The 12,383-nt window shown below is 51.5% G+C and overlaps 1 protein-coding gene across 1 annotated transcript; it reads right to left on the minus strand.

The window, feature by feature from the left end:
- Positions 1-6,751: 6,751 nt before the first annotated feature.
- On the minus strand, positions 6,752-12,268 carry LINGO4 (leucine rich repeat and Ig domain containing 4). The gene is made up of 2 exons (XM_043458497.1): positions 11,625-12,268; positions 6,752-9,202 (listed from the first exon to the last, which is right to left on the minus strand). Exons 1-2 carry the CDS (start codon positions 12,017-12,019, stop codon positions 7,405-7,407), a joined length of 2,193 nt encoding a protein of 730 aa, XP_043314432.1. The 5' UTR covers positions 12,020-12,268; the 3' UTR covers positions 6,752-7,404.
- Between the last annotated feature and the right edge of the window lie 115 nt (positions 12,269-12,383).

Below are 12,383 nucleotides of genomic sequence, written 5' to 3' on the forward strand. Positions count from 1 at the left end.
GGAGAGATGAAGGACCCAAGTTCGGGGCAACGCGTGGTAAGGGAGCTGGGGGTAGTTCGGGCATCAGGGGCCCAACCCTTCCCTGGGGTTTAAAGGGAGACCGGTCAAGGCTACTGGCGCGAAGGCACAAGCTGCGGGTAGGGGGCCGTTTCTGTGGGGGCGAGGAAGGGGATGCAGACGGCGGTTTGCTTTGGAAGAGTGTATTCCAGTCGCCGCCTGGGTACTTGGACCGTTATGGACGGTTGGGCCCTGCTACCCACTCAGAACGGCGGAGAGCCTCGCGAGGCGGCCCCGACCCTTCCCCGCCGCCAGTCCCCGCCCCGCATTAGGGGCTCACCCTGCGGGCAGGGGTTGGGCGTTCCATGTAATGTGGGAATCTTCGCACCAGCTTCTCTCACAATGCCTGGCACATGATAAGCACGCAGTAAATGTTTGTAAAATAAATGCAAGATTATGTGTTTAGTTAACTAAGGAGATGCCATTGAGCCTCAGTTTTCAGTTTTGTATTAATCTAAAAAATATATGTGTTTTGAATAAGTAATACATGTACATTCTACCAAGGAATGAACAGGTTTCTCATCCTTAAAAGAAGCAACCCGGTTTTTACCAGATTCTTGTGGATTTTCCACAAGATTTCTATAATATGCATATGTTAAATTTATATATATTATCCAGTTGATAACATGTTAAAAATGACTATTTTGCAATTTCTTCTTGCATGGTCCAGATATTTTTCTGTAGCAGCACATAGGTATCTGCCTAGTAGTTAAGTTTCGCAGCAAGCTTGAGGCATGTATTAAGGTTTATTCAATCAGTCCTTTAACATTATATTGATACCCAAGTATATTTTGTTTGTCTCTTGTATATCTGTACAGTAAATATTTAGGGCTGCAAACATTTAAGTCTGACAAGTGTGTGTATTGTTTTTTTTTTAACTTAGCTATATACAATTTCACAAATTCTCTTTTCTTCCACAAAGATTTTTCTCATTTACATTCCACCAACAGCATTTGAAAAGGATTTGGTAAGTATGATATTGACAAATTGCCTTCTACAGGAGTTTTACAGTTTTCTGTGCCATCAGCAAGCTTATACAGCCTGTTATAAAACTTTTGGATTTTTGACACTCTGGTAGTGTAAATGGCATCTCACTGCAGTTTTAATTTTCATTTCTCTTATAAGGTTGAGCATCTCTTAGTATGTTTAAGTGGCAATTATATTTTTCTGTAAATTGTCTGTTCATATACTTTGGATATCTGATAAGGGTTGGATAAAAGCTTCCCAGGTGGCGCTAGTGGTAAAGAACCCCTCTGCCAGTGTAGGACAGGTAAGAGGTGTGAGTTTGATCCCCTGGGTTCGGGAAGATCCTGATTCCCCAAAGAACAGAATGGCTACCCACTCCAGTATTCTTGCCTGGAGAGTTCCATGGACAGAGGAGCCTGGGTGGGCTACAGTCCATAGGGCTGTAACAAGTTGGACACAACTGAGGTGACTTAGCACACGATACAAAATTGGATCTCTATTTCACACCTTAACACCCAAATAAATTCCAGGTGAACTAAATACTTACATATACAAAAAGGACATTATAAGAGTAAAGAAAACATATGATAATTTTTAAATAATCTTAGATGGTAGGAGGCTTTTCTAAATATGATATGAAACCTAGAAGTTATCAAAGAAAATGCTAACAAATTCAGCTACATAAAAATAAAAAATACTTGCATAACAAAAAAAGTCACAGTAAAAAGAAGATGACATAGGACAAATTGGGACTGGGTGAATTGTGATTTCTTTATTCTCATCTCCAGTCCTGAAGAGTCCATTTTATTTCCTTGAAGAGTATTCTGAACAAGGTGTAGGTGGCAGCAGGTGAAACTAGTTAAAGTATGGGTGGCCCAGAATTCAGTGGGCAGCTGTTTCCACTCCACAAGGCAAAGCAGGGAAGTAGACTTTAGCTAGAGGGCTGGACAGGGAGGGCTTCTCAATACAGTAGTTCCAGAGCCTGCTGCTTACAGAGTTCCCTTCTTGGACAACATGCAAACCATTCAAATGCTTCTCTATCTGAGGTTTTGGAAAACAACACAGTGGCTCTGCCCATTGTAGGATTCGCCCCATCACTCAAGGGTCTTCACCAGAAACCAGCAACTGGGAGCATGGGTCTTAGTATCAGAAATTATGCTGGTGCTACTCTTCTGTCTTTAGGTCAGATTAATGAGTTGTGGCAGGTGTCCTAGGAGAGAGACACTCTTCTCAGCCTCCTTGGCCACCACCATCCAGCTCGAAGTCTTCCTCCTTAATTCCCCTTTACAAAGCAGTTTGGAGGAAGAGGATTCAGGAGTTCTTTATCTCACACACTCTCCAGCCTGCATCACCACCACACTGACTTCTTAGAGCAAAAGTCCTACCCAAAGCTTCCTGCATCTCTCTGAGAGATAGATGCTGCGGGGAAAATGGTGGCGGGGAGGGGAGCAGAGCAGCTGGAGGCAACAGTACCTTTTCTTGTAGGATCTGTCCTATCACTTGCTCTTACTTAAGCAATTAGCTACTTCACACCATAGCCCTTCCTAGCCTTTTCTCTTTGCCGCTAATGGACCTGGAGAGCACAGGCAGCCTAAGCCTTCACCTTTCTCCCTGCCACCTGAGGCTTCTCCCAGCAGAGGTTCTAGAAGCATTTTTGTCCGTTGCATGCACCAGGTATTCTCACAGGGGTCTGTAACTCTCAAAGTTAAGGATCATTGCCTTGCAGCATGCTCTGCCTTTGAATCAGGGAAACAGCCCAGCAAAGGCCGTAGGGAAATTAGAATATCTCAGGAACCAAAATAGGGAGTGTGGAAGTGCTGCCAGAATGTCTTTGGGTCCAAACTTCTATTAGCTTAATTAGATGAGATCGTGTCTGAAATGAAAGAGAGGAGGGGTAGAGAGAGGATTGGGCAGGATGACCTCAGGAAGGTTCTCTCAAGCAGGAGTAGGCAGGTGAATAGAGCTGAATTCTTCTCGAGAGTAAAGCAGTTCACCAATCGTCCCACTGTACTGGAAATTCCTGAGCTGGCGCGCTATAACTTAAGAGGTTGTTGAGCTTAGGACTCTGAAAAGCACCTATGAAATCTGAAGCCTCCATTTTTAATCACAAGAGGCTGTATTGCTGGCATCCAGGCATTTCATCTGATTTCTGGAATTTCTGCTCCTTTCTGCTGGTCCCTGGGGCAGAGGTAAGGGCATTGGGAGAGGAGATTGAGAAAAAAAGATTAAAAACCAACAACTGATCCTCTGCTTCCCGAATCAGGTGCATTAGAGTTACTGAAAGAAAGTGAGGATCAACAACTGACCCCAGTTTTCCTTAAGAGTTGGTCAGAGTAGGTGGGGCGGAGGATGTCCCCTGGATTTTACCTTTCTCACAGGTCAGTTCCTGCAGCTGAGAGACCCTGGGGAAGCGGGTAATGAGAGCAGTGACTGGAGCTGAATGACAATGTCGTGGAAAGCATTTGGCTTTTGAGTCAGACAGCCCTAATTCAGAAGCAGCTCCCTTACTAATTAGCTCTATGTACTCGAGCATGTTACTTAGTCTACCTGACCTTTAGTTCCATCAGCCAAGATTCCCTATCTTATAGGGTTGATGTGAGGGTTAAATTAGAAATCCTACATATAACCACTTATATAAAATAAGTGTTATTTCTTTTCTATCTCCATGGCTGTCACCCCAGGGGAGAGCTGGCATTGGGGTGCCTGTGATGTGGACCATAACATTCCTGCACATACACACATACCACTTGCCCATGTCTTCGGTTGTCATCACACACTTGTCCACACACAGACACATACCACCACAACCCCCCACCCCCACCCCAGCTAAAGCAGCCTTTCCAGACAGGTGAGGTAAGCAGTTGGCTTACTGATGATGGTACAAGCTGTGGTACAAGTGCTCATCCCAGGAACCTTGTTACAGTAATTAGTGTCACTCCTTGAAGGTGTTCTGGAAAGGCTGTATCAGGAGAGCAAGGGGTGGTAGTGGGGGTGGGGGAGCCCCACAGGCATCTCCTCTAGGTTGAATGTATTTTGGGGGAGGAATACTTTTCCTACCTATGCTGAGGAGGCCCTAGTCTACACCTAGAGTTATAACATCTGGAGCTGTGTTGTCTAATATAGTAGCCACTGGCTACATGTAGCTAATGAACACTTGAATATAGCTGGTGTGACTGAGGAGTGGAATTTAAAATTTATTTCATTTCAGTTAATTTAAGTGTTAAAACCAGTATTTATTTATGGAAAACTTTTTTTGGCTACACCGAGCTACACGTGGTATCTTAGTTCCCTAACCAGGAATTGGAACCATGCCCCCCTACAGTGGAAGCACAGAGTCTTAACCACTGGACTACCAGGGAAGTCCCTAGAAAACTTTTAATATGGTTGGAACAACTTGGATATATGAGTTGATTTTTTCAACAGTGAATTTTATGAAACCTAAATACAGACCAGATATTTCTGGCGAAAATTTAGTTACCAAATTGAAATGTGCCATAAGTGTAAAGGATATGCTGTTTCAAAGGCCTAGTATGAAAAAATAATGTGGAATATTTCATCACTCATTTTTATATTGGTAACATGTTGAAAATGATCATAGTTTGGGTACACTGGGTTAAATAAACTATAGTCTTAAAATTAATTGTATCTGTTGCTTTTTTTTTTCAATATGATACCAGAAAATTTGAAATCACCTAAGTGACTCGCGGGATTTCCCTGGTAGCTCAACTGGTAAAGAATCCAGCTGCAATGCGGGAGACTTGGGTTTGATCCCTGGGTTGGGAAGATCCCCTGGAGGAGGGCATGGCAACCCATTCCAGTATTCTTGTCTGGAGAATCCCCATGGACAGAGGAGCCTGGCAGGCTACAGTCCTTGGGGTCGAAAAGAGTTGGACACGACGGAGCGACTCGGCACAGCACAGCACAAGTGACTTGCAGTCTGTTTCTCCTGGGCTGCTCTGGAGGCTGTGGGGCTCAGGCAACAGCAGCTCCTGATCTAGACACATGTCATCTGTTCCCCACTGCCTCAGGGTGGGGGTGCTTCCCAGAGAAGATTTCTCTGAACCTCAATGCTGCTCCTGCCCTTTTCTGCATTGCAGTGTGCACAATCGAAATGAGAATTTCTAGCACCTGTCCTCCGAGTCCCAATCTAACAAGCAGCTGGTGGAAGATTTTGGAGATGGGGGAAGAGGGGTGTGCCCCAGGGGAACCTTTCTGGTGTCTTATAACCTGGAGAAGAGAGGTTGCTGCAAGGCTAAGAGAACTGTCTGTGCAGTGGGGGGCAGGGTTGGAGGCTCCAGGGTACTCAAGATTGCCTGATTCCCCAGCCTCACTCTCCAAACTGCTGGGTTTCACATTCACCTCTGCGTCCTCCCCACCCCACCCCCACATTCCCACCTCTGCCCCGTTGAAGAGTTTGCCTACTGGTGAAGTCTGGCTGCCTCCACATGGCACCGGCTTCTCTCCCCTGTCAGGGATAGTTCGGGCTGGGAGTAGAGTCTCCCCAGAGCAAGGACTATGACAGCAGGAATGGCTCGGAAGCTGATGATGCTTGCAGATTGTTGGGTGAGGGATAGGTGGGGGCCCAGAAGATGGAGGGGAACTGAGGATGCTGTGCAGATGCTGCTGCAGAGAGAGAGGGAAGGAGAAAGAGAGGCTCCCCGGGACCTCGTGACTCTCCACTTCTTGGTCCCTCCTCCCAGCTCCTTTCCTCTCCTTTCGCTCCTATGATGCTGAGACTCCTCCTACCTCTCTTGAGCTCGCAGCATCTCCACTTTTTCTGGCACTGCTTTGCCCTCTCTTTGAAGCATTCAGAGGCAGTCAGCATCTTCTCCTCCCACTCCACCTCAGCATCTGGGGTCTCTATAAGGACAGCGGAAAGGCGTGCAGTTCCTGCTGCTCCTTCTTCCCTCCACTTTTCACTAGAGCTTGCAGTGCCCCTCCCACCTTGCTCCTCCAAACCTAGTCCTGTTGTGTTCTGGGTCTCTCTCCTTTGACAGCTGCGGATTCTCATTTTTGTTAGCATTTTGTGGAGGTTCTCTTGCTTTCCACCAAGGGCACTGCTGCTGCTACTGCTAAGTCACTTCAGTTGTGTCCGACTCTGTGTGACCCCATAGACGTCAGCCCACCACGCTACCCTGTCCCTGAGATTCTCCAGGCAAGAACACTGGATTGGGTTGCCATTTCCTTCTCCAGTGCATGAAAGTGAAAAGTGAAAGTGAAGTCGCTCAGTCGTGTCCAATTCTTGGTGACCCCATGGACTGCAGCCTACCTGTCTCCTCCATCCATGGGATTTTCCAGGAAAGAGTCCTAGAGTGGGGTGCCATTGCCTTCTCCGACCAAGGGCACTAGGGATCTGCAAAACAGGAATGGTAGGGAGAGTCCAACCAGAATGAGAAAGAAAAGGGAGGAGCTGGGTGTCCTGGGTTGGAATTTCTGCAGAAGGATCCTTTGGAAGGCAGAGACTCTGCTCCATCTCTGGAGATGGAGCACGCAGAGGAAAGGGCTGACATGGAACTGGACTGGGGGTGCTGATCTTTTCAGGCATGGCGGGCAACCTTTTGCATAAACCTTTGGCTGTCAGGCTCATTAGATTCAGGCAAGGTCACTGGGTTATAGGTTTAATAGGCAGGCAGAAGGGTAGGAAGCAGGATTCTGACAGAAAGAAGGGGTGGAAAAGACTGAAGTAAAGAAAACTCGAGTGATCACATTTAGTTGTGGCTGCCACTGTCATGGCCTTTTGATAGCAGGTTTAATGATAGGACAGCAGCTTTAATGACATGGCGGGGGTGGGGGCTCATGCAGACCCAGTGCCAGCATGTAGTCTGCCCACCCCCCATTCCCCACTCCCCCGTCACATCCTCTTCCCTTTAGCTTGCGGTCATTGGCCCTAGTTCCTTGTGCCTAGAGAGGGGACAGAGCAGCAAGAGGGAGAGAGAGACACCACCTGGATACGGAGCAGACTCCAAGAAGTAGTTGCACTTTCCAGCTCCAACCCTGAAGTAGCCTTATCGCTGCGGTTGGCAATTGGTATTGGTTATTAAGGGTATGTATAAGTGTGTGGGAAGGAAGTCGAGTTTAGCAGACTGGAGGGTTATAGTTCCTGCTTTGTATGTGGTGTGTGGGTAGGGCTGGGCTGACTACAGGATCTACACCTTCCGTTTCCTGGGACCCTCAGGGAAGAGATGACAATGCTACCCTTAAACTGCAAAAGCCTGAAGAGGCAGGCTATGAGGAGGCAGCATCTGCTGCTGGAATGGTGTGGGCAGGAGGTGGGGAAGATCTGGGCCGTTTGGGATGAACGTCCAGTCTGAGCAGCCTTGGTTCTCTCCCATTGTGGTATCTGAAGCTGGCCTAGATGAGGCCCCACTGTGGAAGGAAAGGTCAGAAGAGCTTGGCAGTGACCCGGTTACCCCCAGAGTTCTTATCCCCAGAGGTCCGAGGTGCCACAAAGTCGAAGGTCATGTGATGTTTGACCCGGCCTTTGCCTTTGCTCCAGAGGGCAATGAGGCCAAAGCAGAGGGTCACTGAAGTGAGGAATGGGAGGAAGCCAACTGCCAGCACCATAGCTATGCCTCTGCTGTCCAAAAAGAAAGGCCCTGGGATCCCTGGTGAGGTGATGTTGGGGTCAGAGAGAGTGCCATTCAGTGGTTCAACTTGGATCACTTCCAGCCAGGTCCTCAGGGAGTCATTCCCTGCCACGTTGCTGACCACACAGACATAGGCCCCTCTATCCCGGAGCTGCACAGAGCGGATCTCCAGCGTCCCATCCTGTAGGACCCTCACTCTCCCAGCCCTCCCCAGCCGAGCCCCCTGAGGCCTCATCCAGGAGATGGTGGGGGCTGGGTCCCCATCTCCAGAGCAGGAGAAAACAGCATGCCCCCCCTCCTCAGCCATGACCCAGCGCGGCCCGGATTTTCGGATCAGGGCTGGTCGGCAGGTGAAGTGCCCTGGAGGTAGGATGTCTGAAAACTCCCTCAGGCTTTTCCCCTGGACATGCTGGGGGCCAGCACAGGCAGGTGGGGTAGAGCCAAAGTCCAGGCGGCGGCGGAGCCGGAGCAGCCAGAGGAGGCGGCAGTCACAGGTCAGGGGGTTGCCTGACAGCCTCAGGGTGACCAGTTTGTCTGGAGAAGGGAAGGCTGCTTCCTCCAGTGTCTGAAGGGCATTGTCTGCCACATCCAGGAGGTGGAAGGCTGTCAAGCCGTGGAAGGCATGTGCCGCGATGGAGGTGAGGCAGGCACCCGACAGCCGGAGCTCCTGGAGCCGCACCAGGGAACTGAGCCTCCGTGCTGGGATGGCCGAGATGGGGTTCCGAGAAAGATCCAAGACCCTGAGGAAGCTCAGGTGGTGCAGTGCTTGGAAGGGCACCGAGCTCAGATTGCAGTGGGTGATGGCCAGGCTGCTGAGATTGAGCCCGCCCAGGCTCCCTGGCTCCAGAGCCTCCAGAGATGGCCAGTGGTGGATCTCCAGCTCCCTTAGCTGCCCCAGCCCCCACAGTGCTCCCGCTGGCAGCCGCCCGATGTCCAATTCTCGGAGCCTCAGGGCCCCCAGTGCCGGGAGACGTGCCAGGGCTGGGCCAGGCACAGTGCTGAGGTTGCAGCGCTCCAGGGTGAGGGTGCTCAGCTTGGCCAACCCGGCAAAGGCTCCCGGAGCCACAAACACCAGGTGGTTGTCCCCAACCTCCAGCTGCTGGAGGCTGCCTAGCTCCCTGAAAGCGCCGTCAAGGAAGAGGACGATCTGGTTGAGGCGAAGGTCCAGCAGTGTGAGGGCAGACAGGCCCGAGAAGACCCCGGGCCCCATGATTCGCAGCCGGTTGCCCTGCAGCCTCAGGGTGAGCAGGCTGTGCAGGCCATGGAAGGCCCCCGGCTCCAGGGTGGAGAGCTGGTTGTAGCTCAGGTCCAGTTCCCGGAGCTGGCCCAGGCGGGAGAGCATTCCCTGCTGAAGCCCCCACAGGCGGTTCCCACTCAGGTCCAGGAACTCGGTGTCTCGTGGGAGTCCCCCCGGGACAGCCTCCAGTCGCCGGTGGGCACACAGCACGGCCTGGGGGTGGGAGGTGCAGTCACACACGGCGGGGCAGGTGCCGCTGCTCCCCACCGCCGGCAGGAGGAGCAGGAAAAAGATGGGGGGCCATGGGGGCCAGGCTTGCTTTGGAGCTGTGGCCACAGCCATGCCCTCTTTGCTCCTGGAACAGAGGATGACATGGCCCTTTTTGGAAAGTGGCTCAGATGATGGGTACCATGGATTTCCCTGAGCCTCCATAGAGGAGAGGGATTGAGTTACCTGTCTCAGCGTGGCCAGGTGGTGTGCAGACACAGGAGAGATTCTGGCATATATCCCCTGGAGCCTCATTTCTGGGGACTCTCTACTCCCCTCCACCACCCCTGGGTAACAGGCCAAGTGCTTACTAGCTCATGGAACCCTAGTCCAGTGGGGAAGGTTTTATGGGAACATGACAGGAAGCAGCAGGGAAGTAACTTTTGAGTTTCCCTCTATCTCAGAGATCCAGAAATACCCAGGTCCCTTCTCCGGACAGCTGCTCTCCTAGTCTCTGCCCTGTCCCTCTCTGCCCACCCTTCTCTCATTTTATCTGCCCACAGCTTTGTCTAAGGCTTAAGGGGGTCATATCCCCGGATCCTGATCGGAGAGAGGCCTCACCTTGACTAAGTCATCCACGCCTGGGAAGCATGTGGGCCTCAATTTGGCCCCCCAGGCTCCACTCACTGCCTCTCTGCCCTCCTCCAGCCTGGCCCAGGGCCCGAGGCCCCAGACTAACACGAGGCAATCTCCCCAGAACGCCTTATGGATGACAGCCAAGCTGCACATTAAATGTGGCAGAGGATACAAAGCACACATGAATCCCTCACCAGGGCCCCAAGGGCAGCCCACCTCCTCTGTGGATGACGTTGCGGTGTAAGGGACCCAAGAGAGGCCTGAGCATTATTTGCTTGGCCCTCAGACTTAGGCTTCTCTCATGCCCCTCCATGGTGTTTTGATTCAAACCCAGTGTGGGAGTCTGAGAGAGATCTCTTGTTGCCTTTGGCCTCTGTTGCCTGAGAAATGCACAAGAGACACACTGGGAGCCAGGGAGGCATAGACGAGTGAGGAGGGACAGTGTCTGACCAGATACCGTGGTGGGAGTAGGCAGGCCCTTGGCTGGCATGGGAGATCTCCGCACAGGCTGTGTGCCCAGCCTGTCAACTTAAAGTAAGTTTCTGGGTGCCAGGTGCCTGGGCAAAATTAGGAAGATGGTGATTATGATGACCACTGGAGACTGAACGAGGTGACAGAGGAGAAAAGATCCCATGGACCCACCCTGTTCAATGACCACTGGGACCCCAAGAGAGGGGAGGTACTGAAATTGGCAAGGGATGGCTGCAGAGATAGGACAAGAGCAAACTAATGCTCCCTGGGAAGCAGGAGGCCTGGGTTTCTTTCTAGCTGCATATCCCAGTCACCTTTGACCTTTCAGACTTCTGTCTTTCTGGGCCCTATGATGTCAACTTTCTACCACATGGACCATTTTCTCCCAGGTGGAACTTAGGAAAGACAGTTTAAGAGAGAGTGTGATTTTTTTTCCCCTTTATTTCCCACACTGTACCCCCTCCCACAAGGATCATTCAGGTGGCTACCCTACAGCTATTTCAGAGGACCATAGTAGTTCAGGAACTGCAGAAAGAGACCGAAAGAGCAAGGGGTGTGGGACACTGTTCTGGGGCTTGGGCATGAGAAAGAATGGCTGAGCTGAGGCTACTGAGCAGGCTCCTCTGTTCCCAACCTAACAGGTATGGATGGCATGCTAAGAGTTCTCCAGGGAGCAATGTCCCAGCTTCCCTCATCCCTGCCCCCCTCCCCCAGTGCCTGTCCTGGGAAGTCCACCTGACAGCTAGCTCTTTATCACTACTGCTGCAGTTCCTGCTCTTCCTTCTTTCCTGCATTGAGCAAAAGTGCAGTGAAGCGTGTAACCCAGCTTCCCTCCTTCCCACTCTTGTGAGCATCCTCTTAGTCTCCAGAGCCCGCCAGACCAGGGGCTGGCAGCTCCAGCCCCCTTCTCTTTAAAGGTGGCTAATGTAATCACAAACTTCCTTTGCCAAGCTCCGTGGCTATGGGACTGGCTCCCGGCCACTGTGCAGGAAGAGATAGGTGTCAGAACCACTTCTTTCTCCCCTCATGTGGGCTGGGGTCCAGGGGCATCACCCTCAAGAAGCAGGGTGCTTTCTTCTTCTTGTCTCTGTGTGCCAGTCCAGGGACACATTTGATCCTGGATGGCCTCTTTAAAGCAGACCTGAGTGAAGCATGGGAAACTACATGTGGAGGGGGCTCCTGGAGGAAAGATCTCTGGAATATCCACACTGATTGCAAAATAATCCTTCCCAGAAGTAGAGAGAGCACCTGGGAAATGGAGGGAGATCTCCTTGGAGTCCTTCTGCCCAGGGGCACCTGGGACATCTTACTTTTCCCATCAGAGTCCTAAGGGGCCAAGATCAATGGTGGGCTGGGGGTGGAGTGGGCACAAACCCTCTAGCCCTCATGGGTCTGGCCTTGTCTCTGAGCATGTTATGGAGAAGGGCAGCTGCAGCTCCAGGACAGGAGGTGGGGGCACTTACCAGAGAAGCCGGAGGGTGGCATCAAGTTGGGCGCTGCATCTGTCCAGGGCTGGGGGCCCGTCCCATTCAAGCTGCCCCTCGGCCCGCACCTCCCCGTGTACCTCACTCCCCGCCTGCCCGCCTGCCGGGCCGCCGCTGCTATTGCTGCTGCGGCTGCCTGCTGCCAAGACCGAGGTAGACAGAAGAGCCAGAAAGCATTTCTCCTTTTTTTTTTTTTTCCTCTCTCTCTTTTTAAACCGGGCGAGAATGAGTCTGCAGCAACCCTGTTGGTGCAAAATAAATAAATAAAGCAACCAGGGAGGGCTGCAGCAGTCGCCACTACAGGCTGGCCGTGGAGGGGAGGGAGCGCAGGGGGAGGCTTGGAGCCCCAGGGGTGGGAGGGTTGGCAGCTCCATAGAGTCTCTTGGGCATCCTGACTCCCCCTGGGGAGCTCTGGGGCTGGCCGGGCACTCTGCATAGGGTTATCGTTCAGTCTCCCAAATGCCGGGCGATTCTGTGCCACCTCTCATTCTCAATGTCCCCTGTGGGTATCATTTGTGGGGGAAGTTCTCAGTCCAGAGCACCCGCTGTGGTGCTTAGTCTGAGATTGCTTCAGTGGTGTTGGGGGGGGCGTTCCTGATAGTCAGCTCCCTCACCTCTATGGGGGATGGCTCAGGGTTGGGGGCTAGCATCTTTACAGTGTTGATGGCTGCCTGGGCTAGGAACCTGGGTCCTCATGCAGAAATGAGGTTTCAGAGAAGTACTAGGATAACCTTCATT

The sequence above is a fragment of the Cervus canadensis genome, chromosome 2, assembly GCF_019320065.1.
Source record: "Cervus canadensis isolate Bull #8, Minnesota chromosome 2, ASM1932006v1, whole genome shotgun sequence".
Lineage (NCBI taxonomy): Eukaryota > Metazoa > Chordata > Mammalia > Artiodactyla > Cervidae > Cervus > Cervus canadensis.

What these genes read in the sequence shown, in the direction of transcription:
- LINGO4 (XM_043458497.1), bottom strand. Translation starts at nt 12,019, where the DNA reads ATGGAGCTGCCAACCCTCCCACCCCTGGGGCTCCAAGCCTCCCCCTGC. An exon ending in GCCACCCTCCGGCTTCTCTG is followed by an intron (nt 9,203 to 11,624) that starts GTAAGTGCCCCC and finishes CCTCTGTTCCAG; the next exon opens with GAGCAAAGAGGGCATGGCTG.